Source organism: Oncorhynchus tshawytscha, unplaced genomic scaffold (assembly GCF_018296145.1).
Source record: "Oncorhynchus tshawytscha isolate Ot180627B unplaced genomic scaffold, Otsh_v2.0 Un_contig_1009_pilon_pilon, whole genome shotgun sequence".
In the NCBI taxonomy this organism is placed as follows: domain Eukaryota; kingdom Metazoa; phylum Chordata; class Actinopteri; order Salmoniformes; family Salmonidae; genus Oncorhynchus; species Oncorhynchus tshawytscha.
Window position 1 is genome coordinate 1 of NW_024609692.1, and position 17,500 is coordinate 17,500.

At 45.7% G+C, this 17,500-nt stretch overlaps 1 protein-coding gene across 6 annotated transcripts in view; it reads left to right on the forward strand.

Annotated features, from left to right (window-relative positions):
• Positions 1-2,211: 2,211 nt before the first annotated feature.
• The window catches only part of mad1l1 (mitotic arrest deficient 1 like 1), a 142,787-nt gene continuing 127,498 nt past the window's right edge, over positions 2,212-17,500 (forward strand). For 4 of the 6 annotated variants that reach the window (XR_006082597.1, XR_006082598.1, XR_006082599.1 and 1 more), the window contains exons 1-8: positions 2,285-2,405; positions 3,406-3,585; positions 3,987-4,127; positions 11,298-11,477; positions 14,831-14,955; positions 15,040-15,121; positions 16,331-16,461; positions 16,597-16,711. Coding sequence is in view for 3 of the 6 variants with exons in the window: in XM_042316980.1 (XP_042172914.1) it covers positions 3,439-3,585; positions 3,987-4,127; positions 11,298-11,477; positions 14,831-14,955; positions 15,040-15,121; positions 16,331-16,461; positions 16,597-16,711 (921 nt within the window). In the remaining 3 variants the exon portion in view is untranslated. The other 2 variants (XM_042316981.1, XM_042316982.1) reach the window with 2 other exon arrangements.

The following is a 17,500-nucleotide window of genomic DNA, read 5'->3' on the forward strand; positions in this document are numbered from 1 at the left end:
AGGAAAACATCAACACTATGAAATAACACATATAGTAACCAAAAAAGTGTTAAACGAATCAAAATATATATATATATAATATAAATATATGATTTATATTTGAGATTTTTGCCACCCTTTGCCTTGAGGACTGCTTTACACACTCTTGGCATTCTCTCAACCAGCTTCATGAGGTGGAATGCATTTCACCTGGAATGCATTTCAATTAACAGGTGTGCCTTGTTAAAAGTTAATTTGTGGAAATTATTTCCTTCTTAATGTGTTTGAGCCAATCAGTTGTGTTGTGACCAGGTAGGGGTGGTATACAGAAGATAGCCCTATTTAGTAAAAGACCAAGTCCATATTATGGCAAGAACCGCTCAAATAAACAAAGAGAAACAACAGTCCATCATTACTTTAAGACATGAAGGTCCGTCAATACGGAACATTTAAAGTGCAGTCGCTAAAACCATCAAGCGCTATGATGAAACTGGTTTTCATGAGGACCACCACAGGAAAGGCCCAGAGACACTTCTACAGCAGTGGATCAGTTCATTAGAGTGACCAGCCTCAGAAATTGCAGCCCAAATAAATGCTTTACAGAGTTCATCAGGTGACATTGTTAGGGCTCCCGAGTGGCGCAGCGGTCTAAGGCACTGCATCTTAGAAGCAAGAGGCAACGACTGCAGTTTGCCTTACCACTGACTGCTGGACATCAAGGGTAACCACTTCTTACAGGTCGGTTACATGTCACTTCATTGAAGATTTTTCGCTGTCTCGCTGTCTTCTAGACTGCTTTGAGTTCAGCGACAGACACACCTCAGAGAACTTGGCAGAGGAACTGTTGTGATTGGCCAGAGAATGGCAAGTAGATGGAAAAGTGGTCTGTTATGTTAGTGACAATGCAGCTAACATAACCAAAGCCACAAACATTTTAAAATGGACCCATCATCCATGTCTTGCCCACACAAGCAACCTGATTGTAAGAGATGCTCTGAAGGTGATGAAGGCCACTGTGGACAAAGTGAAATCAGCTGTGGAATACTTCCACAGGAGCACAGTAGGTGCTGATAAACTAAACGTCTACACAACGCCAGATGGGGCCTGAGCTGAGGCCTAAACAAGACTGCACTACAAGGTGGAATTCAACATTTTACTATTTTTTTTACTAGGCAAGTCAGTTAAGAAGAAATTCTTATTTTCAATGACGGCCTTGGAACAGTGGGGGCAGAACGACAGATTTGTACCTTGTCAGCTCGGGGATTCGAACTTGCAACCTTTCGGTTGCTAGTCCCACGCTCTAACCACTAGGCTACCCTGCCGCCCCATGTTGAAGTGGTTTCTTGAGTCAAAGGATGACATCATCTCTACCCTGGCCATTGTCCATGTACCTGTTGATGCTCTGACCTAAGAGGAATGGGAGGTGGTGGAGGAGGTGGAACCCTGGAACCCTTTGAGCAGGTCACTATGGAGATCAGGGGAGAGAGGAACAGTAAGCAGTTATTACTACATCATTATTTAATCCAGTATTGTATATGTATATGAGCAGTAGATGAGACTGTAGTATCAGTAGACAAAACATGAACCTGAACTAATAAGTTACTGTTCTCTCTATTCAGCTATGTGACAGCCTCACAAATGATACTCCTGTGTAAGGGTCTGCAGCCAATCACAGCCAGACGCCTGAGAGAAGCAAATGTAACCACAGGACATGTGACAGAGTTGATGGACACTCTTATGTTCATCAACGGACAGAAAGTTCCATAGAATGGAATATAATTTATATGCACTTTGTTTATATAAATTAAAAAGTTATACTTGAAATGCAATTGTTTAATAGCATCCTTTTTTCATAACAAACTAATGCATTTTTAAAAATTAATTAAGGTAGAGTATGATTTAATTTAATAATTTTATTAGAATTGTTTAAACACCAATTATAGTCAAACTATCGCAAACTGTTTGACTTGAAAAAATACCAAACTTTTTTTTTAAAAGAGCCGTTTAGGATCCAACATAGCCAGCTCACTGAAAAGAGCCGGAATGCCCATCACTACAAGATCCGCCAACCCAATTCCAAAGAAGATAAGAATACTATAGAATAAGTTTCAGTGGAACCCTGCTAAACGGCAAAAAAATATATATATATATATTCAAGCCGCTTCACGGGTTAGTTTACATACAAATCACTTCCAAACCAAATGGTATAAAGATATATGATGATTTTACTCGGAAGTATTTAGTGAATTGCTCAATATGCGCATCGAGCGCAGCCTTGACTCTCTTCAGAACGCAGCAGGTAATCTCGCGATAACAGCACAGATCTTGTTCTCGGAAAGGAGGGAGTTCGAAGTAATGCTAGCTAGCTGTTGTTACTATCTATAACTACCTAACTAGTCAACTTTTTTTAAACGTCAAGTGCCAAGGTAAGATCTGATCAAGCTGTATAATAAATTCTATAACGTGTCCATATGATTTAAAAGTCGGATTATTTGCCGACGTCTATCCGATCAACATAATTTATAATTTGTTGATTGAGCTTGCTAGCTAACGTTAGCTAACTAGGGGATTCGAGACGTCTTGGTAACCAACGTTAACTATCATAGACAAGTTGTTGTGATCACATCATTTATGTTTATCAACTGCGACTCGTCCATCCTTAAAATAACCGAGTTATTATAACATAGTTATTAGGCAACCCTGGTAGCAGGTTAGCATGGCTAGTTGGTAAACTCGTTCACGTTAGTAGCTCTGGTCCATGGCGTTACACGTGGCTTGACCCTTCATCATTACTATTATTGTGCAATGTTAGTGACTTTGCTAATGTACTGACCAACTTTTCTTTGTATGCTCATTTCAAACATCATGTCGCGACTTTCGGACACCTTTTTATTTAACCCCAGACTAGCTTTGCTCCAGGCGCATGCGTCGGATCAGCAATACTGAAATAGAGTTGTGCATCCGAATGGACCAGCGTATAAGGTAGCTTTTTATTTCTTTAACTTTTATTTAACTAAACCCTAACCCGGCGCTGCCCTATGGGACTCCCAGTCACGGCTGGATTGTGATAGAGCCTGGATTCGAACCAGGGGTCTGTAGTGACACCTGTAGCACTGAGATGCAGTGCCTTAAACTGCTGCGCCACTCTGGAGCTAGCTAACATGCGTCTTCTTGCCCACCAGAGATAGTCGCCCCAAAATGCTCGTTGACCATGGACATAGTCTCCTATGTCACATAGGAATATGACTGTACCTTCGCTCTGTTCTAGTGCAGTAAGCTTGTAAAAAAATAAACTCTTGACCATGGACATTGTATGTAGCTCCTATAAATATTGGTCTCTCTCTTATAGAATCTACAGCAGCCTTGTAAACAGTTGACCATGGACATCGTAGCTCCTGTAAATGTTGGTCTCTCTCTCTCTTATAGAAGCTACAGCAACCGTGTAAACAGTGGACCACCATGGACATTGAGGATGACACGACGGTGTTCTCCACTCTGAAGTCCTTTAAGAGTTTCATCTCTCTTCCGGACACGTCTCGGAACCAGGGAGAACCCGCCCCGGTGCAGAGCCACATCCTGCAGAACCAGTACCTGCAGAGATTACAGGTGGGTGGAGTAGGACAGACACACACAGAACCACGTCCTACAGAACCAAACCAGTACCTGCAGAGATTACAGGTGGGTGGAGTAGGACAGACACACAGAGAACCACATCCTACAGAACCAGTACCTGCAGAGATTACAGGTGGGTGGAGGAGGACAGACACACACAGAGCCACGTCCTACAGAACCAGTACCTACAGAACCAGTACCTACAGAGATTACAGGTGGGTGGAGTAGGACAGACACGGTGCAGCACCACGTCCTACACCAACAGTATTTAGAGGACAGAGGTGGTGGGACTGACACATTGTGTTGTTGTGAATGACCAGAGACTGCAGAGAGAAGGTACAGTCTGAAACCTGTGTATGTAAGATACAGGAAGTGACCCGTGTGTCTCTGTGTAGTTGCTGGAGGCAGCAGAGAAGGTTCAGTCTAAGACCCAGCTGATCCAGTTGGATCAGGAGAAGAGACAGATGGAGATCAGTCACAAGAGAGCACGCATCGAACTGGAGAAGAACGCTACGCTGAGCGCTAGGGACTTTGAGGTATGTAACACACACACCTGGAGGTAACACACACATACACCTGGAGGTAACACACACATACACCTGGAGGTAACACACACACACATACAACTGGAGGTAACACACACACATACACCTGGAGGTAACACACACACACATACACCTGGAGGTAACACACACACACATACACCTGGAGGTAACACACACACACATACACCTGGAGGTAACACACACACACATACACCTGGAGGTAACACACACACACACACATACACCTGGAGGTAACACACACACACACACATACACCTGAGGTACACACACACACACACATACACCTGGAGGTACACACACACACACACATACACCTGGAGGTAACACACACACACACACATACACCTGGAGGTAACACACACACACACACATACACCTGGAGGTAACACACACACACACACATACACCTGGAGGTAACACACACACACACACATACACCTGGAGGTAACACACACACACACACATACACCTGGAGGTAACACACACACACACACATACACCTGGAGGTAACACACACACACACACATACACCTGGAGGTAACACACACACACACACATACACCTGGAGGTAACACACACACACACATACACCTGGAGGTACACACACACATACACCTGGAGGTAACACACACACACACATACACCTGGAGGTAACACACACACACACATACACCTGGAGGTAACACACACACACACATACACCTGGAGGTAACACACACACACACATACACCTGGAGGTAACACACACACACACATACACCTGGAGGTAACACACACACACATACACCTGGAGGTAACACACACACACATACACCTGGAGGTAACACACACACACATACACCTGGAGGTAACACACACACACATACACCTGGAGGTAACACACACACACATACACCTGGAGGTAACACACACACACATACACCTGGAGGTAACACACACACACATACACCTGGAGGTAACACACACACACATACACCTGGAGGTAACACACACACACATACACCTGGAGGTAACACACACACACATACACCTGGAGGTAACACACACACACATACACCTGGAGGTAACACACACACACATACACCTGGAGGTAAACACACACACACATACACCTGGAGGTAACACACACACACATACACCTGGAGGTAACACACACACACATACACCTGGAGGTAACACACACACACACATACACCTGGAGGTAACACCACACACACATACACCTGGAGGTAACACACACACACATACACCTGGAGGTACACACACACACACATACACCTGGAGGTAACACACACACACATACACCTGGAGGTAACACACACACACATACACCTGGAGGTAACACACACACACATACACCTGGAGGTAACACACACACACATACACCTGGAGGTAACACACACACACATACACCTGGAGGTAACACACACACACATACACCTGGAGGTAACACACACACACATACACCTGAGGTAACACACACACACATACACCTGGAGGTAACACACACACACATACACCTGGAGGTAACACACACACACATACACCTGGAGGTAACACACACACACATACACCTGGAGGTAACACACACACACATACACCTGGAGGTAACACACACACACATACACCTGGAGGTAACACACACACACATACACCTGGAGGTAACACACACACACATACACCTGGAGGTAACACACACACACATACACCTGGAGGTAACACACACACACATACACCTGGAGGTAACACACACACACACACACCTGGAGGTAACACACACACACATACACCTGGAGGTAACACACACACACATACACCTGGAGGTAACACACACACACACATACACCTGGAGGTAACACACACACACACATACACCTGGAGGTAAACACACACACACATACACCTGGAGGTAACACACACACACATACACCTGGAGGTAACACACACACACATACACCTGGAGGTAACACACACACACATACACCTGGAGGTAACACACACACACATACACCTGGAGGTAACACACACACACATACACCTGGAGGTAACACACACACACATACACCTGGAGGTAACACACACACACATACACCTGGAGGTAACACACACACACATACACCTGGAGGTAACACACACACACATACACCTGGAGGTAACACACACACACATACACCTGGAGGTAACACACACACACATACACCTGGAGGTAACACACACACACATACACCTGGAGGTAACACACACACACATACACCTGGAGGTAACACACACACACATACACCTGGAGGTAACACACACACACACATACACCTGGAGGTAACACACACACACATACACCTGGAGGTAACACACACACACATACACCTGGAGGTAACACACACACACATACACCTGGAGGTAACACACACACACATACACCTGGAGGTAACACACACACACATACACCTGGAGGTAACACACACACACATACACCTGGAGGTAACACACACACACATACACCTGGAGGTAACACACACACACATACACCTGGAGGTAACACACACACACATACACCTGGAGGTAACACACACACACATACACCTGGAGGTAACACACACACATACACCTGGAGGTAACGCACACACACATACACCTGGAGGTAACGCACACACACACATACACCTGGAGGTAACGCACACACACACCTGGAAGTAACGCACACACACACCTGGAAGTAACACGCGCACACACACCTGGAAGTAACACGCGCACACACACCTGGAAGTAACACGCGCACACACACCTGGAAGTAACACACGCGCACACACACCTGGAAGTAACACACGCGCACACACACCTGGAAGTAACACACGCGCACATACACCTGGAGGTAACACACGCGCACATACACCTGGAGGTAACACACGCGCACATACACCTGGAGGTAACACACGCGCACATACACCTGGAAGTAACACACGCGCACATACACCTGGAAGTAACACACGCGCACATACACCTGGAAGTAACACACGCGCACATACACCTGGAAGTAACACACGCGCACATACACCTGGAAGTAACACACGCGCACATACACCTGGAAGTAACACACGCGCACATACACCTGGAAGTAACACACGCACACCTGGAAGTAACACACGCACACATACACCTGGAGGTATCACACGCACACATACACCTGGAAGTAACACACGCACACATACACCTGGAAGTAACACACGCACACATACACCTGGAAGTAACACACGCACACATACACCTGGAAGTAACACACGCGCACATACACCTGGAAGTAACACACGCACACCTGGAAGTAACACACGCACACATACACCTGGAGGTATCACACGCACACATACACCTGGAAGTAACACACGCACACATACACCTGGAAGTAACACACGCACACATACACCTGGAAGTAACACACGCACACATACACCTGGAAGTAACACACGCGCACATACACCTGGAAGTAACACACGCGCACATACACCTGGAAGTAACACACGCGCACATACACCTGGAAGTAACACACGCGCACATACACCTGGAAGTAACACACGCACACCTGGAAGTAACACACGCACACATACACCTGGAGGTATCACACGCACACACACCTGGATGTATCACACGCACACACACCTGGATGTAACACACGCACATACACCTGGAGGTAACACACACATACACCTGGAGGTAACACACACATACACCTGGAGGTAACACACACATACACCTGGAGGTAACACACACATACACCTGGAGGTAACACACACATACACCTGGAGGTAACACACACATACACCTGGAGGTAACACACACATACACCTGGAGGTAACACACACACACACCTGGAGGTAACACACACACACACCTGGAGGTAACACACACACACACCTGGAGGTAACACACACACACATACACCTGGAGGTAACACACACACACATACACCTGGAGGTAACACACACACACCTGGAGGTAACACACACACATACACCCGGAGGTAACACACACACACATACACCCGGAGGTAAACACACACACACACACACACACCCGGAAGTAACACACGCACACACACACCCGGAAGTAACACACGCACACACACACCCGGAAGTAACACACGCACACACACACCTGGAAGTAACACACGCACACACACACCTGGAGGTAACACACGCACACATACACCTGGAAGTAACACACGCACACATACACCTGGAGGTAACACACACACACATACACCTGGAGGTAACACACACACACACATACACCTGGAGGTAACACACACACACATACACCTGGAGGTAACACACACACACACATACACCTGGAGGTAACACACACACACACATACACCTGGAGGTAACACACACACACACATACACCTGGAGGTAACACACACACACACATACACCTGGAGGTAACACACACACACACATACACCTGGAGGTAACACACACACACACATACACCTGGAGGTAACACACACACACACATACACCTGGAGGTAACACACACACACACATACACCTGGAGGTAACACACACACACACATACACCTGGAGGTAACACACACACACATACACCTGGAGGTAACACACACACACATACACCTGGAGGTAACACACACACACATACACCTGGAGGTAACACACACACACATACACCTGGAGGTAACACACACACACATACACCTGGAGGTACACCACACACACACATACACCTGGAGGTAACACACACACACATACACCTGGAGGTAACACACACACACATACACCTGGAGGTAACACACACACACATACACCTGGAGGTAACACACACACACATACACCTGGAGGTAACACACACACACATACACCTGGAGGTAACACACACACACATACACCTGGAGGTAACACACACACACATACACCTGGAGGTAACACACACACACATACACCTGGAGGTAACACACACACACATACACCTGGAGGTAACACACACACACATACACCTGGAGGTAACACACACACACATACACCTGGAGGTAACACACACACACACATACACCTGGAGGTAACACACACACACATACACCTGGAGGTAACACACACACACACATACACCTGGAGGTAACACACACACACACCTGGAAGTAACACACACACACACACCTGGAAGTAACACGCACACACACACCTGGAAGTAACACGCGCACACACACCTGGAAGTAACACGCGCACACACACCTGGAAGTAACACGCGCACACACACCTGGAAGTAACACGCGCACACACACCTGGAAGTAACACGCGCACACACACCTGGAAGTAACACGCGCACACACACCTGGAAGTAACACGCGCACACACACCTGGAAGTAACACGCACACACACCTGGAAGTAACACACACACACCTGGAAGTAACACACGCACACACACACCTGGAGGTAACACACGCACACACACACCTGGAGGTAACACACACACACACACCTGGAAGTAACACACACACACACACCTGGAAGTAACACACACACACACACCTGGAAGTAACACACGCACACACACACCTGGAAGTAACACACGCGCACACACACCTGGAAGTAACACACGCGCACATACACCTGGAAGTAACACACGCGCACATACACCTGGAGGTAACACACGCGCACATACACCTGGAGGTAACACACGCGCACATACACCTGGAAGTAACACACGCGCACATACACCTGGAAGTAACACACGCGCACATACACCTGGAAGTAACACACGCGCACATACACCTGGAAGTAACACACGCGCACATACACCTGGAAGTAACACACGCGCACATACACCTGGAAGTAACACACGCACACCTGGAAGTAACACACGCACACATACACCTGGAAGTAACACACGCACACATACACCTGGAAGTAACACACGCACACATACACCTGGAAGTAACACACGCACACATACACCTGGAAGTAACACACGCACACCTGGAAGTAACACACGCACACATACACCTGGAGGTATCACACGCACACACACCTGGATGTATCACACGCACACACACCTGGATGTAACACACGCACATACACCTGGAGGTAACACACACATACACCTGGAGGTAACACACACATACACCTGGAGGTAACACACACATACACCTGGAGGTAACACACACATACACCTGGAGGTAACACACACACACACCTGGAGGTAACACACACACACACCTGGAGGTAACACACACACACACACCTGGAGGTAACACACACACACATACACCTGGAGGTAACACACACACACATACACCTGGAGGTAACACACACACACCTGGAGGTAACACACACACATACACCCGGAGGTAACACACACACACATACACCCGGAGGTAACACACACACACACACACCCGGAAGTAACACACGCACACACACACCCGGAAGTAACACACGCACACACACACCCGGAAGTAACACACGCACACACACACCTGGAAGTAACACACGCACACACACACCTGGAGGTAACACACGCACACATACACCTGGAAGTAACACACGCACACATACACCTGGAAGTAACACACGCACACATACACCTGGAAGTAACACACGCACACATACACCTGGAAGTAACACACGCACACATACACCTGGAAGTAACACACGCACACATACACCTGGAAGTAACACACGCACACATACACCTGGAAGTAACACACGCACACATACACCTGGAAGTAACACACGCACACATACACCTGGAAGTAACACACGCACACATACACCTGGAAGTAACACACGCACACATACACCTGGAAGTAACACACGCACACATACACCTGGAAGTAACACACGCACACATACACCTGGAAGTAACACACGCACACATACACCTGGAGGTAACACACAAACACAGCTGGAGGTAACACACAGCTGGAGGTAACACACACCTGGAGGTAACACACACACCCATGCACACACACAAACACACCTGGAGGTAACACACACCTGGAGGTAACACACACACCCATGCACACACACAAACACAGCTGGAGGTAACAAACACACACACACACACCTGGAGTGTTCTGTGTTCTGACTTCTGTGTTCTGACTTCTGTGGCCCACGTTCTAATTGTTCCAGCGTGAGGTGGACCGTAACCAGGACCTGCTGGGACGTATCAGACGCCTGGAAGAGAGGGAGGCGGAGTCTAGCCAGAGCCTATCGGAAAAGGCAGAGGCAAACCGTGCTCTACATCGGACCCTGGAGTCTCTCAACAGGAGGGTGGAGGAGAGGGATGGATGGCTCAACACCTCTAACCAGGTACACCTGTTACAGAGATCAGATTATACCATCAGATCACTCCTTTAACCAGGTACACCTGTTACAGAGATCAGATTATACCATCAGATCACTCCTTTAACCAGGTACACCTGTTACAGAGATCAGATTATACCATAAAATCACTCCTTTAACCAGGTACACCTGTTACAGAGATCAGATTATACCATCAGATCACTCCTTTAACCAGGTACACCTGTTACAGAGATCAGATTATACCATCAGATCACTCCTCTAACCAGGTACACCTGTTACAGAGATCAGATTATACCATCAGATCACTCCTTTAACCAGGTACACCTGTAACAGAGATCAGATTATACCATCAGATCACTCCTCTAACCAGGTACACCTGTTACAGAGATCAGATTATACAATCAGATCACTCCTCTAACCAGGTACACCTGTAACAGAGATCAGATTATACCATCAGATCACTCCTTTAACCAGGTACATCTGTAACAGAGATCAGATTATACCATAAAATCACTCCTTTAACCAGGTACACCTGTAACAGAGATCAGATTATACCATAAAATCACTCCTCTAACCAGGTACACCTGTAACAGAGATCAGATTATACCATCAGATCACTCCTTTAACCAGGTACACCTGTAACAGAGATCAGATTATACCATCAGATCACTCCTCTAACCAGGTACACCTGTAACAGAGATCAGATTATACCATCAGATCACTCCTCTAACCAGGTACACCTGTTACAGAGATCAGATTATACAATCAGATCACTCCTTTAACCAGGTACACCTGTAACAGAGATCAGATTATACAATCAGATCACTCCTTTAACCAGGTACACCTGTAACAGAGATCAGATTATACCATCAGATCACTCCTCTAACCAGGTACACCTGTTACAGAGATCAGATTATACCATCAGATCACTCCTTTAACCAGGTACACCTGTAACAGAGATCAGATTATACCATAAAATCACTCCTTTAACCAGGTACACCTGTAACAGAGATCAGATTATACCATAAAATCACTCCTCTAACCAGGTACACCTGTAACAGAGATCAGATTATACCATCAGATCACTCCTTTAACCAGGTTCACCTGTAACAGAGATCAGATTATAGCATAAAATCACTCCTCTAACCAGGTACACCTGTAACAGAGATCAGATTATAGCATAAAATCACTCCTCTAACCAGGTACACCTGTAACAGAGATCAGATTATACCATAAAATCACTCCTCTAACCAGGTACACCTGTAACAGATCAGATTATACCATCAGATCACTCCTCTAACCAGGTACACCTGTAACAGAGATCAGATTATACCATCAGATCACTCCTCTAACCAGGTACACCTGTAACAGAGATCAGATTATAGCATAAAATCACACCTCTAACCAGGTACACCTGTAACAGAGATCAGATTATAGCATAAAATCACACCTCTAACCAGGTACACCTGTAACAGAGATCAGATTATACCATAAAATCACACCTCTAACCAGGTACACCTGTAACAGAGATCAGATTATACCATAAAATCACTCCTCTAACCAGGTACACCTGTAACAGAGATCAGATTATAGCATAAAATCACTCCTCTAACCAGGTACACCTGTAACAGAGATCAGATTATAGCATAAAATCACTCCTCTAACCAGGTACACCTGTAACAGAGATCAGATTATAGCATAAAATCACTCCTCTAACCAGGTACACCTGTAACAGAGATCAGATTATATGTCTCCACTAGTTGTCGACTGATGATGATTTTTCAATGCTGATAAAGATTTATTGGAGGACCAAAAAAAGCCAATGCCGATTTTTATATATATATTTGTAATAATGACAATTACAACAATACTGAATGAACACTTTTATTTTAACTTTATATAATACATGAATCAACTCTTTCATCTCAAATAAATAATGAAACATGATCAATTTGGTTTAAATCATGCAAAAACACAGTGTTGGAGAAGAAAGTAAAAGTGCAATATGTGCCATGTAAGAAAGCTAGCGTTTAAGTTCCTTGCTCAGAACATGAGAACATATGAAAGCTGGTGGTTCCTTTTAACATGAGTCTTCAATATTCCCAGGTAAGAAGTTTTAGGTTGTAGTTATTATAGGAATTACGACATGTTGACTATTTCTCTCTATACAATTTGTATTTCATATACCTTTGACTATTGGATGTTCTAATAGGCACTTTAGTGCCTGCCACCACTCAGACTGCTCTATCAAATATCAAATCATAGATTTAATTATTATATAATAAACACAGAAATACGAGCCTTTGGTCATTAACAAATCCAGAAACTATCATTTAGAAAACAAAATGTTTATTCTTTCAGTGAAATACGGAACCGTTCTGTATTTTATCAAACGGGTGGCATCCATCAGTCTAAATATGGCTGTTACATTGCACGATCTTCAATGTTATGTAAAGTTCTGGCAAATTAGTTGGCAACGAGCCAGGCGGCCCACTCTGTTGCATATACTCTGACTCTGCGTGCTATGAACGCAAGAGAAGTGACACAATTTCACCTGGTTAATATTGCCTGCTAACATGAATTTCTTTTAGCTAAATATGCAGGTTTAAAAAATATATACTTCTGTGTATTGATTTTATTAGAGGCGTTTATGTTTATGGTTGGGTACATTCGTGCAATGATTGTGTTTTTGTTAAATCATCCCCCGTTTGGCAGGCTGTGACTCGATGCTAAATTAACAGGCAACGCAGGACAAGCTAGTTAACCTAGTAATATCATCAACCATGTATAGTTAACTAGTGATTCTGTGAAGATTGATCGTTTTTTTTTTACAAGATAAGTTTAACGCTAGCTGGCAACTTACCTTGGCTCCTACTGCACTCGCGTACCAGGTGGTCAGCCTGCTACTCAGTTTCCTCGTGCAATGCAATGCAATGCGCCATAATCGGCGTCCAGAAATTCCCGATTGTTATGAAAACTAGAAATCGCTCTAATTAACCAGTCGACCTCAAGTCTCCACTCACATCGTCAAATTACTATTTTTCTGTGGAGTAACTCATTATTTGTTCTATGTATAATATATTTTAAATCTCAGCCCGCGTCCCCGCAGGAGGCAGTGGTAGTACCACACACAGCTGATGACTACACTGTGTGTCATTTGTCCCTGTAGAGGATGAGCGGTTTAAAGGATGAGGTTGATGACTTCACTATGTGTTATTTGTCCCTGTAGAGGATGAGCGGTTTAAAGGATGAGGTTGATGACTTCACTATGTGTTATTTGTCCCTGTAGAGGATGAGCGGTTTAAAGGATGAGACTGAGGATGAGGTTGATGACTACACTGTGTTATTTGTCCCTGTAGACGGTGAGCGGTTTAAAGGATGAGATCCGGGACCTGAAGCAGCAGGTCCAGACGCGGGACAACACCATCTCTAACCAGACACTGGAGAACCAGGGACTACAGGAACAAGTGGAGCTACAACACAGGTAACACACACTACTTCCTGGATTTCCTTTCTTCTGATTGGTCCTGCCTGGATTTCCTCCCCCCCTGACTGGTCCTCTTTACAGGAAGTACCAGGAAGTGTCTCAGCGGTGCCAGGCCCTCCAGTTAGCATCATCCACCTGCTCCGACCACGAACTCAAGATTAAGGTGAGGCTAGGATTATTGTTGTTCAAAGTAGGACTAAAATTAATGATGTCTAGATTAAGATTGGTATTAATACAGTTCAGATTGGGACTAGGTTTAGAAAACTAGGAGGTTGGGACTGATGTATGAAGATTGAAACTGATTGTACCTGAATTCAATTTAGGACTGGGGTTGAGATTGGGACTAGAGTTGGGGAGCTAGATTAGGACTGGGATTGGGACTGGAGTTGGAGCTAGGTTAGGATTAAGACTGGGGTTGATATTGGGACTAGAGTTGGGGAGCTAGGTTAGGATTAGGACAGGGATTGAGATTGGGACTAGAGTTGGAGCTAGGTTAGGACTGGGGTTGAGATTGGGACTAGAGTTGGAGCTAGGTTAGGACTGGGGTTGAGATTGGGACTAGAGTTGCGGAGCTAGATTAGGACTGGGATTGGGACTGGAGTTGGAGCTAGGTTAGGATTAAGACTGGGGTTGAGATTGGGACTAGAGTTCGAGCTAGGTTAGCGTTAGGACTGGGGTTGAGATTGGGACTAGAGTTGGAGCTGGATTAGGACTGGGATTGAGATTGGGACTAGAGGTGGAGTTAGGTCAGGATTAGGACTGGGATTGGGACTAGAGTTGGAGCTAGGTTAGGATTAGGACTGGGGTTGAGATTGGGACTAGAGTTGGAGCTAGATTAGGATTAGGACTGGGGTTGAGATTGGGACTAGAGTTGGGGAGCTAGGTTAGGATTAGGACTGGGGTTGAGATTGGGACTAGAGTTGGTACTAGGAGAAGGACTGAAGTATCAATCTTGTTTATTCTGTGGTGCTTTATATGCCTGTAGAGGTTTTGAGCTGTTGAACAGGTGCAGGTCCATTTCTTTTGCTTCTGCTTATCTTGGCATCCGTGTGTGTTCTCTCCAAAGTGTCATCTGGGAAGTTAAGTGGTAATTTTTTATGCAATGTAATCACCATTTATTGTTTCTGGGTTTAAACTCTGTCCTCTGTAGGCTTTATAAACTCTCAATGTAATCACCATTTATTGTTTCTGGGTTTAAATGACCTGGCATCAAATGAAGAGATGCTATTAACCCTTCAGTCTAACACACAACCTCAAACTCCACCATGTTCACCTTTCAGATGGTCATTAAATCTCTCTTTCATGAGCGGAGAATACAACTCAAAGGTGTGTGTCTGTGTGTGTCTCTCTCTCCCCCCCCCACCCCTCCCAGGAGTTGGAGAGGAAGTTGGCTCTGCACGAGCAGGATGTTGTCATAGTGAAGAACATGAGGTCAGAGGTCGCTAGGGTCCCGGATATGGACAAGGAGCTCCGACAGCTAAGGGAGGAGAATGTTTACCTCAGGTAACACTACTAGAACACATGGAGCAGGACAGCTAAGAGATTATTTGTAGGTTGTAAAAGAAGACAACTATCATTAATGTCACTTAAACCTCTCTCTCTCTCTCTCTCACTGTCTCCACTCATTCCATATCCCAGGGAGACGAGGGAGAACGTGATCCTGCTGAAGGAGGAAACGGAGGGTTTGAGACGTAAGGTAGAACGGATGGAGAAGATGAAAGAGGAGATGGTGAACGTGGAGCTGGAGAAGGAGGTGTGTGACCTGTTTGTGTTTTCTAAATGTTAAACTGGGCTGCAGTGTGCCGTCTGTTCTAACTAATGGTTGTTCTGATACACAACTGAAATGGAAACGTAACTTTAAAAATAAATAATAATATATATTTTTTGTACCTTTTTATTTAACTAGGCAAGTCAGTTAAGAACAAATTCTTATTTTCAATTACTGCCTAGGAACAGTGGGTTAACTGCCTGTTCAGGGGCAGAACGACAGATTTGTACCTTGTCAGCTCGGGGATTTGAACTCGCAACCTTCCGGTTACTAGTCCAATGCTCTAACCACCAGGCTACCCTGCCTCTAACCACCAGGCTACCCTGCCTCTAAGCACCAGGCTACCCTGCCTCTAACCACCAGGCTACCCTGCCTCTAACCACCAGGCTACCCTGCCTCTAACCACCAGGCTACCCTGCCTCTAACCACCAGGCTACCCTGCCTCTAACCACCAGGCTACCCTGCCTCTAACCACCAGGCTACCCTGCCTCTAACCACCAGGCTACCCTGCCTCTAACCACCAGGCTACCCTGCCTCTAAGCACCAGGCTACCCTGCCTCTAAGCACCAGGCTACCCTGCCTCTAAGCACCAGGCTACCCTGCCTCTAAGCACCAGGCTACCCTGCCTCTAAGCACCAGGCTACCCTGCCTCTAAGCACCAGGCTACCCTGCCTCTAAGCACCAGGCTACCCTGCCTCTAACCACTAGGCTACCCTGCCTCTAACCACTAGGCTACCCTGCCTCTAACCACCAGGCTACCCTGCCTCTAACCAC